The sequence below is a fragment of the Emys orbicularis genome, chromosome 3 (genome assembly GCF_028017835.1).
Source record: "Emys orbicularis isolate rEmyOrb1 chromosome 3, rEmyOrb1.hap1, whole genome shotgun sequence".
NCBI classification, from domain to species: Eukaryota; Metazoa; Chordata; order Testudines; family Emydidae; genus Emys; species Emys orbicularis.
The window spans coordinates 159081615-159103654 of record NC_088685.1 but is presented as its reverse complement, the minus strand read 5'-3'; the positions used below and the strand labels follow the sequence as shown (position 1 = coordinate 159103654).

Sequence of the window (22040 nt, the reverse complement as noted above, 5' to 3'; positions counted from 1 at the left end):
TTAGGGAAATCACCTGGGATGTGAGAGACTCAGTTTCAGGTCCTTGCTCCAAATCGGGTGACTCACAGGTGGCTGCCTTTCTTTCTCTCTCCCCTTTTAGTCAAAAAAATTCCAGACCAGTTCTAACCCGGATGATGTACAACCTATATCCCCTTTCCAGCAAACCTGGACAGCACAGCTTCCTTGCTTTCCTAGTAACTGGCCAAGATAGAGACTTCAATGAGAATGACCCGGCTGAAGGACAGTCTGGAAAAGATGGAGACCCTGCTGGTTGTCAGTGGCAATATTGCTCGTAAGTGAGCTGTGCTGTCAAGGAAGCTGGGGAAGGAAGAGAGGTCAAGGAGTTGACAATCCTTGTGGATACCCCAATATCTAGAGGTCTAGGATCAAGATTCTCCACTGACTCTCACGCTCCTTCGGGGGTAAGTATTTTTTATCCATTGAACAGGCACAACAATGGCAGTGCAGACTTCCCCATTTACTGGAAAGATATTTGATAAAAAGATTTTTTGTATTTATAAGAAAAATCAACTGTAAAACACGGGATCCATTTTATAATTGAATTAAGACATTCTAGGGGTGAATTAACATATATCTTGTGTGGCTGAAGATGCAAATTTATATAACAGGTGCCTATAACTTCACTCCTCCCAACCCATCTGAGAGGTGTGTTAATGGTCCAATAAAACGTGGCAGTGGTGTTACCCTGCTTATTAGGAAACACTGTAATAATAGGCATATTGCTTGTGCTTTTAAAAAAATATTAAACCAACTAAGAGGAAAAATCCCAGCAATAAGCAGATTTTCCTTCTACAGCCAACATAAGTTCAGATACAGTGTTGGCCAGTGTTCAAATTACATTATAACAGTTCTGTGTGACTCCAATAAAAATGCACATAAGACTCCACAGAATAATTCATGGCTCATTGATGATGAAGTGGCTGTGACTTGGAAAGCATCTGGAGCTACTTCTAAACTCAAGATGGTTACCCACTCACAATTTAGAATCCCTCCCCAGAATAATCTGGATGTGCACAGTTCAAACATACACACTGGCTTTTTTTTCTGGACCCATTAAATGATTTTACTATTTTTAATTTTGTGACAACTCATAAATCCTTCAAAGATTTATTTATTTAAATGAGAAAGTAAACAAACTGAAATCTATTTCTTTTTTCAAGATACAAAATTCATTTGTCTATCATATTGATGCTGTTGGGGCTGCTAAAGTCAGCATTAATATGACAAACTTTTCCAAAGGTGGTTATTAGCTGACTATTAAAATGCATTATGGTCAGCCCAGCCTGGTGGTGCTCTGCCTCTACAGAACCATGAGAGAAGGTTTCAATCTCAGTCTCATGCCTTAAACTGGAGAGGTTAGGAAATCTGCAGGGATCAATGGGCTCAGCCACTGAGGGGGAAGGGAAGAAAAATCTTCAACAAACAGGTACAAAACAGGCAGTGGCAGTGTACCTTTTCTGTCCATGTGCCTCAACCTTGACCCACCCTTGCCTTAACTCCAAAGAATCATAAAGTGTACTCAGATAAATTACCAGTAATCAATCATTAAGGGATGGTATTAACCTTGTATAATTGGAGGTAAATTCAAGGCTAACCTCAACCCCTTAAGGAAATGCCTTTCATTCCAACGCATACTCTAATGCATTGCAAATAATTTGAACCAAGATGACTGACAATGACAACCTCTACACAAGAGAGGCCCAGGGTCAAGCTAGTTCACAAATCACATTAACAGTTTCCAGGTAAGACACGTACCCTCCAAGCCATGGCTAAAGAGATAGGTGAGGCATTATATATGAAAAATACTGACTTGCTCATATATGTCTGGTTACTAAAGTACACTGATTATCTGCAATGAACTATTGACTTCCCTATCAGCACAGAACTTTAAGACATCCCCTTATGCTCTTTTCATCCATCTCCGAAATTAAGCTTATGCAGGTTGACAAAAATTAAAGCCAGCACTTTTAAAGGAGATTCTGGGAGTTAGCTGTCTAATAGCCATTGAATTCAAGGAGTTGAGTACCTAACTCTCTCAAATGCCTTTGAAAATCCCAGCATAAACTACTAAACATTGAATTCCAATAAAATTAAATCTATACCAGCAAGAAAATACAGTGATTAATAACAAAATTATATGTATACACACTGCACCTTTCACTGGAAGATCTCAAAGCATTTTGAAGATATAAATTGACCAAGACCACCTGCAGCATCCCTGAGAATTTAGTACTATTATCCACCTTTAACAGATAGGAAATTGAGGCACAGAAAGGTATAAATGACTTGCCGAGTAATCACACAGTGAGTCAGCTGCAAAGCTAGGCACAGAACACAGGATTCCTGAGTCATACCTCCTTGCTGTTATCATTCCCTATCTTCAGTTAAAACTGAAATGCCAACTTTAATCCATATCACTGTGCCAAGGTATGTAGCATTAATAACTGCCCCCATAATGTCTAGGCACAACAGGTGGGGGGGAAATACATCATAAATAATCGGTGCTGGAACTAGGGGTGCTGCCACACCCATGGCTTGAAGGGGGTTCCATCATATACAGGGTTTACAGTTTGGTTCAATGGCTCTCAGCACCCCCACTATACAAGTTGTTCCAGCGCCACTGTCACAAATATAACTGCAAATGTATATTTGTGGTTTTAAGTCAGGCTCAGAACTATATGAATGTAATTTGTTAAGGATTAATGTTTTTCCCCTCTCCCTCCACTCTCTTAAAAAAATATGACATTAAATATAAGGGAAAGGAATGTGGATTGTCATGCTCTGGGGTCTTATTCTCCTGCCCCAGGATACAAGTAACTCCCATTGATTTCAAAGATTGTTACTTTTGCCATGTCAGAGAACTAGGCTAATGGAGTCCAAGGCTTGTTTGGACCTAAGGTTGTAGCAAAATACCCCGTATGCTTAGGTGATGTTATGTTATTCTTTATGCAAGCACTGAATGAACCTTACTAGCTCTATACATATATATTCAATATTGTGAAATGAGTTTTGTCCATTAAAATTGTATTCTTAATATATTCTTACATAGTACTGAGCGCTAAATACTGTTATGCATTCACAGGACACACTCCATTAACGCCAAAGAAACATGGTGGTGTGATCTCAAAATTGTATACAATTAATTAATGTTAATAGTACAGTACTTTGCATTTATGAATTGTTACTAAGTTGTACTATAAAAAAAAAGAGATTTTGAAAAAAGCCATGCTCTCCATTGATAACATAGCTTTTAATGTGACAAACCTGAAAGCATAAGCATCTTTCATCTTAAAACGTTTGAAAGAGGATGGCCTCACTTATGGATGTTCAAATATAGTAATCTGAAGCGAGTGTCAAGGTTGTAGGACTTTGTATAAGGGAGTCGCATTTCAAGTGACTGGGAATAAACATCAATTTAAGACATCTTGGGTCACATTCAATCCAAGTGTAACTTCACTGAAATCAATGGAGTTATACCAGGGATGAATGTGTCACCTTAAGTCCTGCTAGGAACTCAAAAAGACTTAACATAGCTTAGATAAATGGTAACTAGCGGAATCCTAGTTGAGGGTAGTAGTGTAAGGACAAAGAGTAATCCTGATTTGGATAGTTGGAAAGTTGTTTAAAGGGAGAAGCAATGAGAGCTGAGATTTAGGAGGAGATAGAGTTAACTTTGATCTTTAGCAAAGAGGATGATATTGTTCTATTGGGTTAATAACTAAATCAGAAAAATATACCAAACTATATAGCAAATGGACCAAATTCTGCTATCAGTTACACCATGCAACTCTACTGAAGTCAGCTGAGTTGCAAGAGTGCAGCTGAGAGCAGAATTGGGCCAAATATCTACATACGGAGGCTATTTCAGCTAGTAATTCAAAATAGATATATTTGAGGGATATATTCTAGCTTGCTACATTTTTTGCAATGTTTTACAATCCCATAGAGTATACCTTGATGGGCAAAGGTGAGTTTTTCAGTTGAGTTATCTCAATCAAATTAGGTTAACATGACTGAAAAGCCACATTAAAATGCAGGCTAACGCATTTGAAGCCAGGCTCCCACCAGACAACAACACAGCCAACTAGCCTGGCTTCATACATGATAGCCTGCATCTTAATAGGATTTTTCAATCATGTTAACACAATTGAGCTAACTGGACATATCCATACAGTCAGTGTAGACATACCAGCTTGTCATATTTTAACATTTAGAATTATTTTTGTAATATTTGTTACATCAGACATTTATTATCTATGAGCCAAATTGCCCAACCCTTCCTTACACTGAGTAGTGCCTTACTCCATGTGAAGTCCCACTGAATTCAAAGTAACTATTCAAGGAGTAAGGTACAACAAAACATAAGCAAGTGTCTCACAATCTGGCCCTGTCAGAGATCTTGAACAAGCTCTTGGAAATACTTTAGGACCTGGGTAGGTTAACCTTATGAAAAAGACAGAGAGAATTTGAAAAGGACTAAGTCACTAGGGGTCTGTAAAACTTACTCTAACATCAACAGAATTTCACAGAAAATGCTAACCTTTCTATAGATTATTTTAACCATCATATAGCAGGAATATAATTTTCTATTAAATTCCATAAAATGATTAAAAGAAATTTATAGAGAAGTCATCTTCTCTTCCACCCTCTCTAGTACTTTTCCACGAGAGCAGGACAGAATGTCCATAATACAGAATTACTTTAGTACTATGTTATTCCAAATAAAAATAATTCTGAGAGGTGTGATGATTGCCATGCCACGGAGACCTGGGCCTGGTCTACACTAGGAGCTTATATCGAATTTAGCGCCGTTACATCGAATTAACCCTGCACCCGTCCACACCAGGAAGCTACTTAGTTCGAAATAGAGCTCTTTTAAATTCGACTTCTGTAATCCTCGAAAACGAGAGGAGTAGCGCTAAATTCGAAATGGCAATATCGAATTAGGCTAGGTGTGGATGGAAATCGACGGTAATAGCTCCGGGAGCTATCCCACAGTGCACCACTCTGTTGACGCTCTGGACAGCAGTCTGAGCTCGGATGCTCTGACCAGCCACACAGGAAAAGCCCCGGAAAATTTGAATTCCTTTTCCTGTCTGGCCACTTTGAATCTCATTTTCTGTTTGGACAGCGTGGAGAGCTCAGCAGCACTAGCAACGATGCAGAGCTCTCCAGCAGAGTTGGCCGTGCAATCTAATAGAAAGAGGGCCCCAGCATGGACTGATCGGGAGGTCTTGGATCTCATCGCTGTGTGGGGCGATGAGTCCGTGCTTTCAGAGCTGCGCTCCAAAAGAAGGAATGCAAAGATCTATGAGAAGATCTCTAAAGCCATGGCAGAGAGAGGATACAGCCGGGATGCAACGCAGTGCCGCGTGAAAATCAAGGAGCTGAGACAAGGCTACCAAAAAACCAAAGAGGCAAACCGACGCTCCGGATCCCAGCCCCACACATCACGTTTCTACGAGGCACTGCATTCCATCCTAGGTGCGGCCGCCACCACTACCCCACCAGTGACCGTGGACTCCGAGGATGGGATATTGTCCACGGCCGGTTCCTCCTCGGAAATGTTAGGTGACGGGGAAGATGAGGAAGGAGATGAGGAGGACGAGGCAGTCGACAGCGCTTGCACCGCTGATTTCAACGACAGCCAGGAGCTCTTCATCACCCTTACCGAGATCCCCTACCAACCGTCCACAGCCCTTACCCCGGACACCGAATCAGGGGAAGGATCAAGCAGTGAGTGCTTTAAACATCTAAACATTTCATTTTAACATAAGTGGAATATTTATATTGTTAAGAATGGGCTTTTCAGTCACTCAGTTAAACATAGAAACTTTTATTAATAACAAAACAGGAATAATAACTATATCAGTAATTTGTTGTTCATGATTTAGTTGGCTTAGTAAACTTTTTTCTACTAACTATGTATAGAAAATCAAGTACTGTCCGGATATTCATGATTAGTCCACAACACGGCCCCTCCACTCTGTAGTCCGTTATGCTCAACTTAAAGGAAAAGGCGGTCAATGTGCCCGGGAATGGACAGACAGTCCTCCTGTGATAGCTCCGCATAGCTCTCCTGGAGGTACCGCTCCAGCATGCGCACGAGGTTCAACGGCAGGGCAATCTTGTTTGGTCCCCCGTGGTAGCACACGTTCCCACGCCATGAGTCCATGAGGTAGTCGGGGATCAGTGCGCGGCACAGCATGGCGGCATATGGCCCAGGCCTCTGCATGCATTCACGCAGCATCCTTCCCCTCTCGGTCTCCGAGATCCTCATGAGGGTTATGTCACACATGACGCCCTGCTTTAAATTAGGGAGGGGAATGTTAGTATTTGGACTGCTTTACAGCCACGCGGTGGAGGCGGCAGAGGGGCAGCATACAGGGATCTTTCCCGGGGACAGCCGCGAGGTGGTGGGACAGGGGCAGAGCTCATGCTTCCCTGATTGCTGCCAGCAGAGAGTGGCCTTGCATTCAGTGCGAAAGGAGCCCAGTGCTACTATTACATGTTTAAGCTGCCACAAGTCTACGGCTTACCATGTTTTCCCGCAGCAGAAGTAGAGGTGTCCTGCAACGCTTCTCTGATCGCAACTGCAGGACCCCAGACACATAAGGCGAGGGCCGAAAATTCGACCTTGTCCTGAGTGCGCATGTGAAAGGTGCAGTGCATGGTGTTGTTCACAGAGAAAGACTATGCTCTTTGTTAGCAACTTCATTTATCTGTCTCAGGAATTTACTCCCTTTTTCCCATTCCAACAGACACATCTGCGACTGTCTCCCAACCCAGCCTGGCATCACACTCCCAGAGGCTAGCGCAGATTAGAAGAAGGAAGAGAAAAACTCGTGAAGACATGTTTTATGAACTTATGGAGTGCTCACGAGAGCAGGCAGCCCAGACGACACAGTGGAGGGAGAACTTGTCACAAATGCACAGAGCAGTCATGGAACGGGAGGAGAGGTGGCGCCAGGAGGACCAGCAGGCTACTCAAACCCTGCTTGGACTAATGAGGGAGCAAACGGAGACGCTCCGGCGCCTAGTGGATGTTCTGCAAGACCGGAGGCAGGAGGACAGAGCACTGCTGCTGTCTATCTCTAACCGCCCTCCCCCGCCACCAAGTCCCACACCCCCCTCACCAAAAGTACAAAGAAGGAGGGGCGGCAAGGGCCGTTAAAACTGTCAGTCGGCCACTGCACACTGCTGCAGCAATGGAAGGCTCTCGTTCCAAAGTTTGAAAAGTCCTTTCCTACCCATCTCACACTAGCCCATGTCCAAGTTTCCTCCCCCCCCCCCCTTTTCATGTGCGGTTCGTAATAAAACATCGGTTTCTGTTAAGTACTGTTTCCGAGAGTGTCTTTTGGAGGGGATTCTGTCTGAAGGGGGGGAAGGGGTTTGTTACTTGGACAGGACAGTCACCTGTAGCAGGCTACAGAGGCGGGGGCAGGTCCAGCATCAGGACACATACACAGCACAGTCACCAGTTACCCTGGTCAGTCTGGGAGGCGGTTTTCTTGTTCTGGGGTGCGAGGGGGATTGATCTGTGACTTTGTGTCGGGGGAGGGCAGTTAGAGATCCTATGCCGCGGTCCTTATCCTGGATCACAGAGCCACGCAGCAGGGGATCTGTTACCCTCCGCCCCCTGCCAGAAAGTCACTTGGCCGACACATACATCCAGTCCCGCCCAGGACTGCTGGCAGGCTGCGTTGAAACAACCAATGCAGCACTGCGGAGCCTGTCATTCCCGGACTTTAGAAGCATCATTTGCATCAAAACAGTAAGCCCGCCCCCCGCCACAGTCTGCGTCCCCGGTTTAAAACATTCCCGCGAAAACAGTAAAAAAGAGAACCTTGTTCATTAACAGAACAGATTTTATTTGTTGGGAAGGTGGGGAAGGGGGTATGTAACTTGGAAGGATAGTCAACAGTAACTGGGTAAAGAAACGGGGGCAGGTTCAGCATCTGTGTCCACAAAGTAAAAAGTCACTGGAGACCCTGTTCAGTCAGGAACCTGGCTTTCAAAGCCTCCCTGATGCACAGTGCGTCCCGCTGTGATCTTCTAATCGCCCTGCTGTCTGGCTGGACGTAATCAGAAGCCAGGCTATTTGCCTCAACCTCCCACCCCGACATATAGGTCTCCCCCTTGCTCTCACACAAATTGTGGAGCACACAGCAAGCAGCTATCACAATGGGGATATTGGTCTCGCTGAGATCACAGCGAGTGAGTAGGCTTCTCCATCTGCCCTTGAGACGGCCAAAAGCACACTCCACCACCATTCTGCACTTGCTGAGCCGGTAGTTGAATAGTTCTTTCCCTGAGTCCAGTGCGCCAGTGTAGGGCTTCATGAGCCAGGGCATTAGCGGGTATGCAGGGTCCCCGAGGATGACTGTAGGCATCTCCACATCCCCAACAGTTACTTTGTGGTCCGGGAAGTAAATACCTTCCTGCAGCCGTCTACACAGACCAGAGTTCCTGAACACCCTAGCGTCATGAACCTTGCCAGGCCATCCAACGTAGATATTGGTAAAACGTCCCCGATGGTCCACCAGTGCTTGCAGCACCATGGAAAAGTAGCCCTTCCGGTTGATGTACTGGCTAGCCTGGTGGTCCGGTGCCAGGATAGGGATGTGAGTCCCATCTATAGCCCCACCGCAGTTTGGGAATCCCATCTCGGCAAAGCCATCTCTGATGAGCTCCACGTTTCCCAGGGTCACTACCTTAGATAGCAGTAGCTTGACGATTGCCCTGGCTACTTGCATAACAGCAACCCCCACGGTAGACTTGCCCACGCCAAACTGGTTAGCGACGGACCGGTAGCTGTCTGGCGTTGCGAGCTTCCAGAGGGCTATGGCCACTCGCTTCTGGACAGTCAGGGCTGCCCGCATCCGGGTGTCCTTTCGCTTCAGGGCAGGGGACAGCAACTCACACAGTTCGAGGAAAGTCCCCTTCCGCATGCGAAAGTTGCGCAGCCACTGGGATTCATCCCAGACCTGCAGCACTATGCGGTCCCACCATTCCGTGCTGGTTTCACGGGCCCAGAATCGCCGTTCAACAGTATCAACAAGACCCAGTGACAGCGAGATGTCCTGGGCGCTGGGTCTCATGTTCTCAGAGAGGTCGGAGCTAGTGTCCGACTTCATGCCGTCACGGTAGTGCCGTAGCCTCCTCTCATGATTGATCTGCAGCTGCCTCTGGTACAGGTGGAGGAGAAGCTGCGAGGCGTTGAGAACTGCCACAACTGCAGCGATGGTCGCAGCGGGATCCATGCTCGCACTGCTGTGGCGTCCGCGCTGTCAGTAATCAGAAAAGCGCGCGAACTGATTTCCCGCCGGCGCTTTCAGGGAGGGAGGGAGGGAGGGCTTGAGTGACGGACGGATGACGACAGGCGCCCAAAAGCACCCTCGACACATTTTTTTACCCAGAAGGCATTTGGGGCTCGACCCAGAATTCCAATGGGCAGGGGGGACTGCGGGAACTGTGGGATAGCTGCCCACAGTGCACCGCTTCCAATGTCGACGCTTGCCCCGTTAGTGTGGACTCACAAAGTCTCACAAAGTCGAATTACTGTCCTTAGTGTGGACACACACGTTCGACTTAGTAATATCGATTCCACATAGTCGAATTAACTAAAATCGAAGTACTCTCGTAGTGTAGACAAGGCCCTGGATTTAAGTCTTGGTACTATGGGGTGCATTGACAGTGTGAAATTTCAGTACTTTTCCACCACTAATTTAGCATCAGTGAAATTTCAATAGTGATAACAACAGTATCACGAGTGTAAACCGTGCACAGGATTTTTTTGAATCAATGGGTCATCTAACTAGAGAGTTCTTTCCATGCAAGCAGACATTGGGAGTATTGCAGGGATGGTGCACTCAGCCCTTAAGTAGGAAAGATAATGTTGACCCTTCCAGATAATTAACAGAGTTTCATCTAGATTTTGATTTACACACACTTCAAATAATTTACTTTAAATACTATATACCATTATTAGATCTCCCTCACTAGGATGCTGCAAGTATTAATGTTTCTAAAGAACTTTTAGCATCTCAGATAAAAAGCACTATGGAAGTAAAAAATAAATAAAAATAAAACAATAGCCTTTGTCAGTCTTTGTTTTTATTTTGGTTTCACAGTTCCTAGGCACTACAGTAATACTAATAATAATTATACAAACCATTAGTACAGTTTAATGTTTTTAGCATGAGGTACGGATGAAAATGAGAACTTTAATTTTATTCTGAACCTCTATGGATTCATTCTAAAAACTTGCCGAAGTCTCACATTTCAGATCTGGCTCTGAACACCACAAAGTCTGAATATAGGATTTTGTTCTGGTTCTTTAAAATAATTCCAAAATTAAGATTCAGGTTCAGTTTTTGAATCTCCCAACCTCTTTCAAAAGTTATTGAGTATTTGGGTATTGGATCAATCTTCAGTTTAGTCATAGTAGCCAAACTGTTTAAGGAGACTTACAATCAAGCCAACTTAATCGTTAAAAAGATCCTCTGTTGTGAATATGAGAATCCATTTGGAATACATCAATTCTCCCTTATAAATATATAAGAACCAAAGTCAGATTCTGGGGAAAGGATGGGAAGGTTTCTGCACTGAAATATTTAGAATAAAAGACTAAAGTAAATATATTGCATCATATATCCTCGTCTTCCAGTTAAATCTCATAACAAATTGGAGTATTACTGTTCTCACTATGGGAATAATAAAAGCTCTGTCAGGTTTTTTATTTATATACGGAAGGCACATTTAAAAGTTGGTGTGGGATTTAATCTTCTGTTATTCTACTACTTTCATAAACCGCTTATTTAAGTAGTATTATTTGTTATCATTCTACAAGAAGAGACTAGGCCACTTTCTGTTTTATTACACTGGAGAAAATTGAGTAGTTCTACTGATTTACACCAGTTCATCAGAAAAATTTGGCCCAGGGGCTGCAGGTGCTCTATGTCTTTATAGAGGTAGTAACTATCACCAGGGCCGGCTCCAGGCACCAGCCGAGCAAGTTCGTGTTTGGGGCGGCAGATTCCAAGGGGCGGCATTCCGGCCGCCCTTTTTTTTTCTTTTTCTTTTTGGTTTGCCGCTCCAGCCGCCCTGTAGGGGGCGGCGGCGCAGAGGAGGGGAGCGCCCTGCAGCAAACTCGGCAGGGCAGCCTGCGTCCTTCCCTCCCAGCCAACCGGAGCGGCGCAGAGCCCTCCCGGCAGGCGGCGCGGCAGGAGGGGCCGCGTGGCGAGCGCCCCGCTGAAGCCCTGGCTGCCCCCCCTTCTCTCTCTCCCTCCCCCTCCCTTCCCCTCCCCCCCGCTAGACCAGGCGCGCACTCTGCTGCACGTCTGCAGCACAGGGAGTCCCCCTGCACTCTGGCTCCGGCCGCCCTGCAGGTTTTTTGGTTTTTTTTTGCTTTGCTTTGCCACTCCGGCCGCCCTGCAGGTTTTTTTTTTTTTTTTTTTTTCTGCTTTGCCGCTCCGGCCACCCCGCAGGTGTTTTGTGTGTATGTGTGTGTGTGTGCTTTTCTGCTCCGGCCGCCCCGCAGGTGTTTTGTGTGTGTGTGTGTGTGCTTTGCTGCTCCGGCCGCCCTGCAGGTGTTTTTTGTGTGTGTGTGTGTGTGTGCTTTGCCACTCCAGCCCCCCTGCAGTTTTTTTTTGTTTTTTTTTGCTTGGGGCGGCAAAAAAGCCAGAGCCGGCCCTGCCTATCACAAAACTTTTACAGTTGCATTAACACTTAGAAACCTGGTTACTGCACCTGTATTAGCCTAGAATGATTACGATTCAAAAATTGTTTCACTATATAGATGTGTTTATCTTTTCACTTAATATTCCTGAAATGCTTAAGCAGACCTAAATTAGCAGCTCTATCCTTCTCATGTTTCATTAATAATAAATCCTAAGTCCCTCTATCCTGCTCCATCAGACATCTGTTCCATAAGCTCTATATGGTGATTTCTCCCTTTTCCAGGTTATCTTGCTTTATTCTATCTGGTCCCAATTTAGGTCTTTTTATGACATTAAGGAAATTATTAATTATTATTAATATAGCACATCTTCATCCCAAAGGCTTCTAAAACATGTAACAATTTTAAATTGATTGGCAAATTATATATAGGGATAACTATAACCCATCACTGAAACGCACCCTGCCTTCCACCTCCCCCCCCCCCCACAATCTGTTTAACACCACACAGCTACACAGTTAGGACAGGAAATGAAGAACCCCATATCCATAACTGCTGGAAAATTAAAAAAGGTGGGGAAAGGGGGCAATCTCAGGTTAAATAAATTCAACATTTTAACACAAATGCCCTCATCTATGTAACTAGTGACACATTACATTATTAAAACTGAAAAAATTGAAACAATCTAATTTACTCTTCATTATTTATGCTCCACCTTTCCTGGACAATGAAAATGACTAGCACTTTACTTCTGAGTTCTCATGTATTAGCATGATCAATGGACCCAAACCGGACACGGCGGCATTGAGCGCCCTTGATTTCCATAAAAGTCAGCGGGTGTGGAGAGTGCTCAGCACTTTACAGGATCAGGCCCAGCATTCAGGGAACATGCCTTTCAAAGGTCTCCTTATTGCGATTTTTAAAAAATCCTGAGGATCTTTTTACTGTACTGGTCTTTGGCTTCCTAAAAGCTTGTTTTATACAAACACAACTCTAGGGGCAACTTTATCCTGAGGTGGCCGAGTTGGCTTTGGATATGAAACAAAGGTTCGCACACCTGCTCCAGCAAGAAGTACCGGGGGGTCTTTACCAAGTGGTCGGGCCCTCGGCTTTACTGCTCAGCCAACAAAGGCTGTCTCCGCTCATCTCCTGCCTTTGTAGCATCCCGGACTGTGCGCTGTAAATTACCCTTATCTTCAGCCAAAGGTCCTACTTATCCCTGTACACTGGGCAGGTCTTCACTCTCGGCAGTGCAGGGCTGAGTGTAGACAAGCCCCGGGATTTAACTTTCCTACTCTGCAAAGCACGCGCCACTATCACCCGCCCTGCTGCTTTTTTCCTGCATCTCTAACTCCTACAGCTTCTGATGGCTCAGTCACGCCACGTGCGCTGAGCCCGGGGCCTCAGCACTTCCACCAGCGCCCAGGCCAACAAAGGCCACGTCTCGGAGGCACGAAGGAAAACGGAGGGTGCTGTAAATTCCCATTTCCTTCAGCCCAAGGGTCCCGTGTACCTCTGCAGTTGTCACACGCTTCCTTTCTCGTCCCCCTCCCCCACCGCGCTCATCGGTTGTTTCTTTCCCTTTGTCTGGAATCGTTTCTAAACGCACCCACCACCGAGGCTGGCATTTTCCAGCGTCTCGTTGTTATCGCCCCTCGACTCATCGCAGCACCGGGGGGTGGGGGGGGGGGGGAGTGGGGCTGTGGATCTGAGCTGTCTCCTGCGCTCCCAGGAGCTGAGCCGGGCCGGGATCTTGGGAGCGTCGGATCTCCCTGCCCTGGAGCCAGGGGGAGATGTGGTGGGGAGGGGGCTGCTCCTGTCCCGGGCTTTGGGGGGCTGGGGGCGGGGCGCTGTTGCAGGGCGGGGAGGGCGTGTCGGATACTCACATGCCAGATGGCGAAGAAGATGAGGGCAGCGCACAGCACCAGGGACAGCATGTAGCAAAAGGCAGCGAAAGTGAAGGCCATGGTGAGGGGAGAACCCCCCCGTCACCCCACAATCGGACCGAGAGGACCCCAGCGCCGCGGAGTAGAGACAACCCCAGAAATTCAAGGAGCGAGTGTCGCTTCCCTGCCTCCGAGGGGAGACCCCCGCTCACTGCCGGGGCGCCCCCAAGCCCAGGAGACCCGATACCCCCAAAATGGAGATGGGAAAGGTTCTCACCCCCAAGGAAACGCGAGAGGGGAGACTCTCCGCCCTGCTAAACGCAGGCAGAGCCCGGCTTGGGAGAGCGGGGGTCGGACCTCGAGAAAGGAGACGGGGAGCCAGGACAGGCGGGTAGCGGAGTTTTCCCCTCCCCCCCACCCCCAATGCCCCGGTGCCTTCCCAACGCGAGGGGGCGCTCAGCGACCCCACGGAACCAAGAGGACGGGAGGGGACCCCCAGAGCGGCCAGGGGAGCCCCCAAGGCAGAGGGCGAACCCGGAGCTGAGGGGGACCCCAGCGCACAGAAGAAGCCTCGTTCCGGGTAGGCGCTCTGGGGTGGGTCCCTCTGGTCCCGCCGGATCCGGACTGCGAGCGATGCCCTCTCCTCCCGCTCCGCAGCTTTTCTCTGTTCCCCTCGGTCCGGCTCCGGCTCTGCTCCCCCGACGCTCAATCGCGCCCCCACTGGCCTCTCCCGTTATAATCCCAGACTGGGGGTACAGGGGGACCCCCGCTCTGAGTCCCCCCCGCTCAGTCCGCAGCGGCAGCTTTGAATGAAATCCTGCACCTGCTGCTGGGTGAGGAGGAGGAGGAGATGGGAGAGTCCTGGGATCTCCTCCCCTTCTCTCCTCCTCCCCCCCGCAGCCCTGCTCCTCGCACCCCGCAGCAGCACGCGCTGAGCGGGGACCTGGGCTCTCGGCATGGCCACCAGCATTCCCCCTCCACCGCGTGCAGATCTCTGGAGTTTTCATAAATCCCCAGGAAACCACGTGCGTCCTGCAGGCTGCTGATTTTTCCACGATTCCTTGCTGCTCCTCTATCCCCCGTCTATCCCCTCCCCCCCCCCCCCCCCCGTGTCTCTTCACTTCCAGGCTAGTTCAGGCTGTGGCAATCTGCATGAGGAATGTTAATAAAACCAAACCATAAGTGAGGTTTTAAATGTCTCACTGAAAGATGCACAGCAAAATCCACCATCCCTAGCAGAAGGTATTTTAAATAATACTTTAAAATGATTCCCCTATAGGGTCCCTCCTTCCCAGATAAGAGGGAGCTTTGCAAAGATGATCCTGAAATAAGGAAGAATAAGGAATCCAGTGATGATAATTAGAGCATGGGGCATTTTACATGATGGAAGGCTGGGGATTCATCTGCCTAACAAAGCAATATTTTCTGTCACCACTGCATCCTGACCCAGTACTGCTCATGTGAATAGTTTATGATGCAAATAGAATAAGAACATGCCTATTAATAGGCAGCAGGTTTAAAACAAACAAAAGGAAGTATTTTTTCACACAATGCACAATCAACCTGTGGAACTCCTTGCCAGAGGATGTTGTGAAGGCCAAGACTATAAATGGTTCAAAAAAGACCTAGATAAGTTCATGGAGGATAGGTCCATCAATTGCTATTAGCCAGGATGGGCAGGGATGGTGTCCCTAGCCTCTGTTTGCCAGAAGCTGGGGATGGGCAACAGGGGATGGATCACTTGATGATTACCTATTTTGTTCATTCCCTCTGGGGCACCTGGCATTGGCCAGTGTTGGAAGACAGAATACTGGGCTAGATGGACCTTTGGTCTGACCCAATGTGACTGTTCTTATGTTGATCATAGTAAAGGTCCCTATCCTGCATAAATGTACATGCTTATGATTAAGCACCTGCATAAGTGTTTGCAGGGTCTGGGTCTAAGTTTTGTTCTAAGAGGAGGTGTCCCGCTTGTGGAGATGGGTCCCCCTTCTCCCCATATGCCATTAATGCTACGCTTCAAAGACTTTCCAGTGTTTCAAATTCTGAACCAGAATGTGAGCGTGAATTAGCCAGTAGGCTAACTCAAAGTGGGCTTCTTCATGGGGGATGGAACAAGGTGGGGGTCTGGGACCTAGCCCAATATAATGAGTAAGGGTAATAAACAAGAAAGGTGGTGGAGTGAGGTGACATTAAGAAGATCACAGAATTACTCACTTTTGGCAAATAGGTTTTTGACAGAGAGAGGGAGAGAGAAATAACATACTTCTTGAAGGGAAGATAGCTCCTCAAAACTTCTGTTATTTAAATGTGGAGAGAGTGGTAGCTGGGCATACAGCTAATGGGAAGGAGTTCCATCTCTAGCTACATTCTATAGCTGAAAAGGATATTGTCTTTAAGAAATTATTAATGTGAGCAGCAAAATTCCTAATTGCCACCATCTGGCAGGGTACTTCTTATCTGCTAACTGCCTAAACACCTTTGGGGGTCAGGGAAATAAAGGAGAACCTCACAGTTAAGAACACCTCAGGACTGGAGGTTGTTGGTAACTCTGAAATGTTCATAACTCTGAACAAAACGTTATGGTTGTTCTTTCAAAAGTTTAGAACTGCACATTGACTTAATACAGCTTTGAAACTTTACTATGCAGAAGAAAAAATGCTTCTTTCCCTTTATTTTTTTAGTAGTTTACCTTTAACACAGTACTGTACTCTCCCCCCTCCCCCCCCCCCCTTGACTGCTGCCTGATTGCGTACTTCCGGTTCCAGATGAGGTGTGTGGTTGACTGGTCAGTTTGTAACTCTGGTGTTCCTAACTCTGAGGTTCTACTGTATCTATCTGGCCCAATCCTTGCTTCTCTGAACCTTATACAAATTTAAGACCATGTTCAAGAAGAGGGAGAGGTATCTGCCTCTGATGGCATTTATCCCCTCTTTGGGTACTACTAAGTCATCCCTGCCATGGTTATTTCTTATCTGTCAAAGGTGCTTCAAGAGCATGCCCCCCCACCCCCACACACACACTTTGGAATGCATCCATTTATACAAAATGGCAGGTATTTTCAAAACCTTTTCTGGAGAAGATCCTCTGAGAAGGGGTTGTTTTAACAGTACTTTGAAATCCATGGCTGGAAGGTGCTATATAAATCCAAATCACTTTACAGGACATGAAAGAACTACTGCTCCTAACACTGCATCCATCCATTTCTAGAAAAGGAAACTGAGCAATGGAGCTGTTTAGTAATTTGCCCAGGGTCACTTAGCAGAAGCCAAATTCATCTCTGGTGCACAGAGGGCATAACTACATTAAAGTCAAGCCAAATATAGACTTCCTTCTTCGTCAAGTGTTTACAGATATATAATTTCCCCGGTTTTATTTTTAACTAATGTACACTTTTGACTCATGGAAACAGTACTGACTTGAATCCAGTGCCTAGGCCAGTAATTAAAAAACAAGCCTAGAATGGCTAACTAGAAGCAATGTTTTATAATTCAGAGTCTCAGTAAAGTACTTGTGATTTGATGATTTCATTAAGTAGGGCAAGTTGCTGCAAATGATAATGGGCTTTACAATTATGCTGGGCTGCAGTAAAATTTTGCATTGCAATCCTTTGACCTTTTTATCCTTTTGTATCTAAAAGCCATTTCCCTTTGAAATGTAGCAGAGTCTTTAGAAATTAAAGAGTTTATTAATAACAGTACATTTTGAACAGAGGCTGTAAATAGATTGCAGAACAATAGGCCTTTGTTTAAACCCCCCCACCTCATACTTTGTATTGTGTCACGGTTCCTCCAACACCTGAATATTTATCATCCACTTTAGCACTGATTAAAGAACAGCTGATGCCTCACGGAAAGCCTAGGGAAAACATTTTGTTCTGAAGCAATTCTGCAAATACATACATTACTGTGATAAAGAACCGTACAAGACATTAGATCTCATTCAGGCTATCTCCCTGTTACTGCAGGATTGTTCCCCACAGTATATGTTGTAGTATATTGTCAAATTTTTTATTACCACCATAATCATCTGTGTGCCAGATACGTGCTCAGCGCACATGACCAAAGCAATAGGGTTTCCACTACTTCTCTTTGGAGACTACTCCACAGTCAAATACCTCCAGTGATAACGAAGTTTTTCCTGATAGTCATCTCAAATATATATTGCACATTAGTTGGCCATGTGGAAAAAAGGGGCGAGGGGAGGCTGAATGGCGTAGCAGTATGGTCCCCGCTAGAAGTCAGTGGCCAGGGTGACTGCCCTGCTCAACTGCCCCTAGAACCAGCCCTGAGTCATTGGCTAACCACAAGGGGTTCTGACAGGCCAGGCCAAAATTATTCTTGTCAGCCAGGGGGAAAAACACTGTCAAGAACCAGCTGGAACACAGTTTCCCACCTTTCACTGAAGGCATACAGCCCCCATTCATCAAAGTGTTGTTAAGATTTGGAGGCCTGTTCATCCAAACTCAGCAATAAGTCAAACAGGAGAATCAATGATTAAAAATGTCTTCCTTAGCTCCATCTCCCTGGGACACTCCATGCCTTTCTCACAGATCGGGACCTGGCAACAGGGAGCCATTCATTTGTCACCTCCAAACTGCACTGCTGTAATTCACTATATCTGAAGTTGAATGTGAAAACAATGTAAAGGCTTCAGATGGTACAAAATGTGGCTTCCCACCTCTTGCATGGTTTAGGCCACTGTGAACACAGCAAGCCTGTACTCTGGTCCCTCCAATGGCTCCCAGTCTGGTTCTAAAACATTAATGGTAGATTAGGTACAAGTGATCATGACTTGATCACATTTATCAAGTGCAAGCAGAATAAAGTCCAGACCAGTAATATATATACTTGGTGCTTTAAAACGCTGACAAGTTACGTCAGTAAGATAACTATGTCTCTCAGGGGTATGAAAAATCCACACCCCTGAGAGACATACGGAAGCCAACCTAACCCCCGGTGCAGTCAGTGCTAGGTCGATGGAAGAATTCTGTCAAGCTAGCTACTGCCTCTTGGGGAGGCAGATTACCTATGCCGAAGAGAGAATGGGTTCTTCTGTCAGCATACGTGGTGTCTACACTGAAGTGCTACAGTGCTACTGAAGTGCTACTGAAGTGCTACAGTGTAGACAGCTGCAGTGTTTCAAGTGTAGACAAACCCTTGAATGCTACTAGATTCAGACTGGAAAAATGTAAATGGTGGTATGCTCCCAAATTCTGTCCACAAACCAAGCTCAGACCACTTGTGATTCCAAAGTGAAATGCCACACATATTAGATTGAGCAGATCTTCATAATAGGATTGTCCCCTCTTTCTTATGAGTGTTGATAACACTGAAATAGTTACAGTTGATATTTAAATTGCCACCATCATTGGGCATTAGTGTTAAAACTCATACAAACGAATGGAAGCATTTCATACCTCAGAGCTATTGTTTTAGACTGTGTGCAGACTCAAGCAGAAATCTCTGCATCAGTTTATGTTCAGTTTACTTAGGGAAGATTATCTTTGCAACCAAAAAGCCCAGAAACTTTTTGTTTTAAATGAAAGCTTAGATTCTGGAGCACAAGGTGGCAGCCCTGAAAAAAGTGGCAGCTCACAAAGCCACTGTCAGTGGTATAATTTAATCTCTTCTTCCAGCTGCAAAAATGCCCTATTCCACTGACTGTTGGCAAGGATACTCGGCCCATCCTCAGTCATTTGGACTAACCACAGAAATTTACAATTTCATGACCTCCAAGCTCAATTACTGCAATGCACTGTACTTTGGAGCAAAAAAACCTCTAATCTTGGGAAAAGATCCACATATTGTAGAATGCAGCAGCCTGCCCATGTAGCAATACAGGAATCTTCAGAGAATTTAGATGTCAAACTCTAACAAGTCTCTGCCGAGCATGTGTGAATTAAGATTTTCCAAAGACTTACAAATTGGGCAATTTTGGGTAGTTTTTCACGGGAACAGCAAAGGCACAAGGCAGCCCCTCTGTCAAACTTAAAGACCTGCTCCAAAGCTTGGAGGCACTAGAGCACCTCAAAAAAACAGCTGAAGGAATTTTTTAATATATACAAAACATGACATATTTCTTAATGTTGTTTTAGGAAACAGTGGAACGATCTTTACTGAAACTTTCCAAAATATTCAACCAAAGGCAGAAACCCAGCCTTGAAAATTTCAGTCCAAACAGTTAAATGGAACTCAAAACAGGGTCTTATAGGGGGAAGTGTTGGGCAATGTTAACTATAGTTAGAACTAAGAGCTGTGCCTATAATCAATGCATGGGAATTTTACATACATAACTCTTACTAATATCTATTAAGTCCTGTTAACATTAAATGGAATTTTTGAGTGAAAATCTTTGCATAGCAACATAAGCATTTATCTTATGAGTGGTTGAATTCCATAAAGGAGCTGAGAATAAAACAATTAACCTTCTGTGGGGACTGTCTGTATAAGTAACACAAGAGAAATCTTTCCCCAGACAGAGATTAAAGATCCTGCTGTGCCGTCCACACTAATAAGGTAACTTGCTTAAGATATTCATTTGTCTAAACTTTGAAATGAAGGCTCTGGGCCAAGTTCACATGGAAGGAATTCAGCAGATTTTAATGGTGTTGTGTTGTCTTTTTTCCCCTCTGAGTTGTCTTCCAACTCTAAGAGCTCTGAGGACCACTTCCCCCTGGAAAGCCTGTGTCCTAAACCAGGACTCATGGCACCACCATTCCAGCCAGAGATGACTGAACAAAGCAGATTATGATGTCCTTCAGCAGTTCTCCTAATCAGATGGAGAGGAGGCTATTTGAATGAATAGCACTTCCTCTCTCTGCTAGATGGAGAGTGTTATCACAGCTGCACTCCTGGTCCCTGGCTGGCCAATGAACAGCAAATTGGTGCAGTAAATCAAACCTGATCTTTGGTGTGATAGTATAAAGCAATAGCAGTGACTATCAGGCTAGCCTGGGTATTCTAAAAGAATTAATGATTTGTTAGAAGTGTTTAGCATGCATGAATGAGCAAACTAACATGTATATATAAATACATTAAATTATGAAAATGATTATTCAGAAAATGTGTTTTGCAGTTTGATGCAAACAGTTTTGTTAATCTTTGTTTTAAAATAGAATGGTCATCTGCCAAAAACAGGATTTGTATAAGCCTGCGACTCTGCATTTAATTCAAGATTGTCCAAATTAACACAAACAAACTAATGAAATAGACTATTCTCCTTGTACCAACAAGTGACAAAATCTCAAATTGAAACACCTTTGAATTTTAGGGTATTTGCAGGAGCGCCGCCAGCTTTTCTGCCGCCCTAGGCGGCAGAAGGTCCTGCCCCAAAATGCCGCCCCCCACAGAGGCGGCGGAAGGTCCCGCCGCCGAAATACCACCACGGTCGCTGCCCCCCCCAAATTGTAGTGCCCTAGGCGACCGCCTAGGTCGCCTAATGGGTTGCGCCGGCCCTGGGTGTTTGGATTCTAATCTACAGAGCCAATCCCACACCCATAGTTTTGGTCCTAAATCAATGCAGACAGAGTCCCTTGTAAAAACCATAATAGTAAGTGGCAATATCTGCAATATTGCTATTATGTAAGATGCAGCATTTTGGACTATTACTGCTTATTTAAAAATACAGTCATATGAGAATGGCCATGCTCATACATAACTCATATTTTAAATGTAGATCCTGGACACTAGCCACTCTCTTTATAATACTATAGAAAATATTTCTGAGCTGGGTGCAGCAGGTCTGTAATGATTTCTATTATTTACTCTGTGCTTGGGCAGCATCTAGTACAGGGGCGGGCAAACTTTTGGGCCTGAGGGCTGCATCGGGTTTCGTAAATTGTATGGAGGGCCGGTTAGGGGAGGGGGTCATGGCCCGGCCCCCACCTCCTATCTGCCCACCCCAGGACCCCTGCCCCATCCACACACCCCCGCTCCCAGTCCCCTGACTGCCTCCTGCCTCCCCATCCAACCCCCTTCCTTCCTGACTGCCGCCCCCGAACCCCTGTCCCCATTCAACCCTCTGTTTCCCCCGACCACCCTGACCTCTATCCACACCCCCGCCCCCTGACCACCACCTCAAACTCCCCTGCCCTCTATCCAACATCCCCCCCCCCCCCCCGGCTCCTTGCCCACTCACCGCGCTGCCCCAGGAGCTCACAGCCCCGCCGCCCAGAGCATTGCGCGGGCAGCGGAGCGAGCAAGCTGAGGCTGGGGGGGCGGGGAAGGGGGACAGCAGGGGAGGAGCTCGGGGGCCGGGCAGCACGGTCGGGCCGTAGTTTGCCCACCTCTGATCTAGCACAATGGGGTCACATTCCTTGTTGGAGTTTCTAGGCACTGTTGTAATACAAATAAATAAATTCATTTCTTTCTTTGTGCTTCTTCTTTTTCTGTCTGTTGTCTCAAAAGACTCTCCCCACAAAAGATAAATATGAGCCTGAACCACAATACAAG

General features: G+C 45.9%; 1 protein-coding gene across 2 annotated transcripts in view; it reads right to left on the bottom strand.

Annotated features, from left to right (window-relative positions):
• Nucleotides 1-13668, bottom strand: part of CNIH3 (cornichon family AMPA receptor auxiliary protein 3) — a 79714-nt gene extending 66046 nt beyond the window's left edge. For both annotated transcript variants that reach the window (XM_065401861.1, XM_065401863.1), the window contains exon 1: nt 13588-13668. In XM_065401861.1, coding sequence (XP_065257933.1) covers nt 13588-13668 — 81 coding nt within the window. The remainder of the gene's footprint in view (nt 1-13587) is intronic.
• Between the last annotated feature and the right edge of the window lie 8372 nt (nt 13669-22040).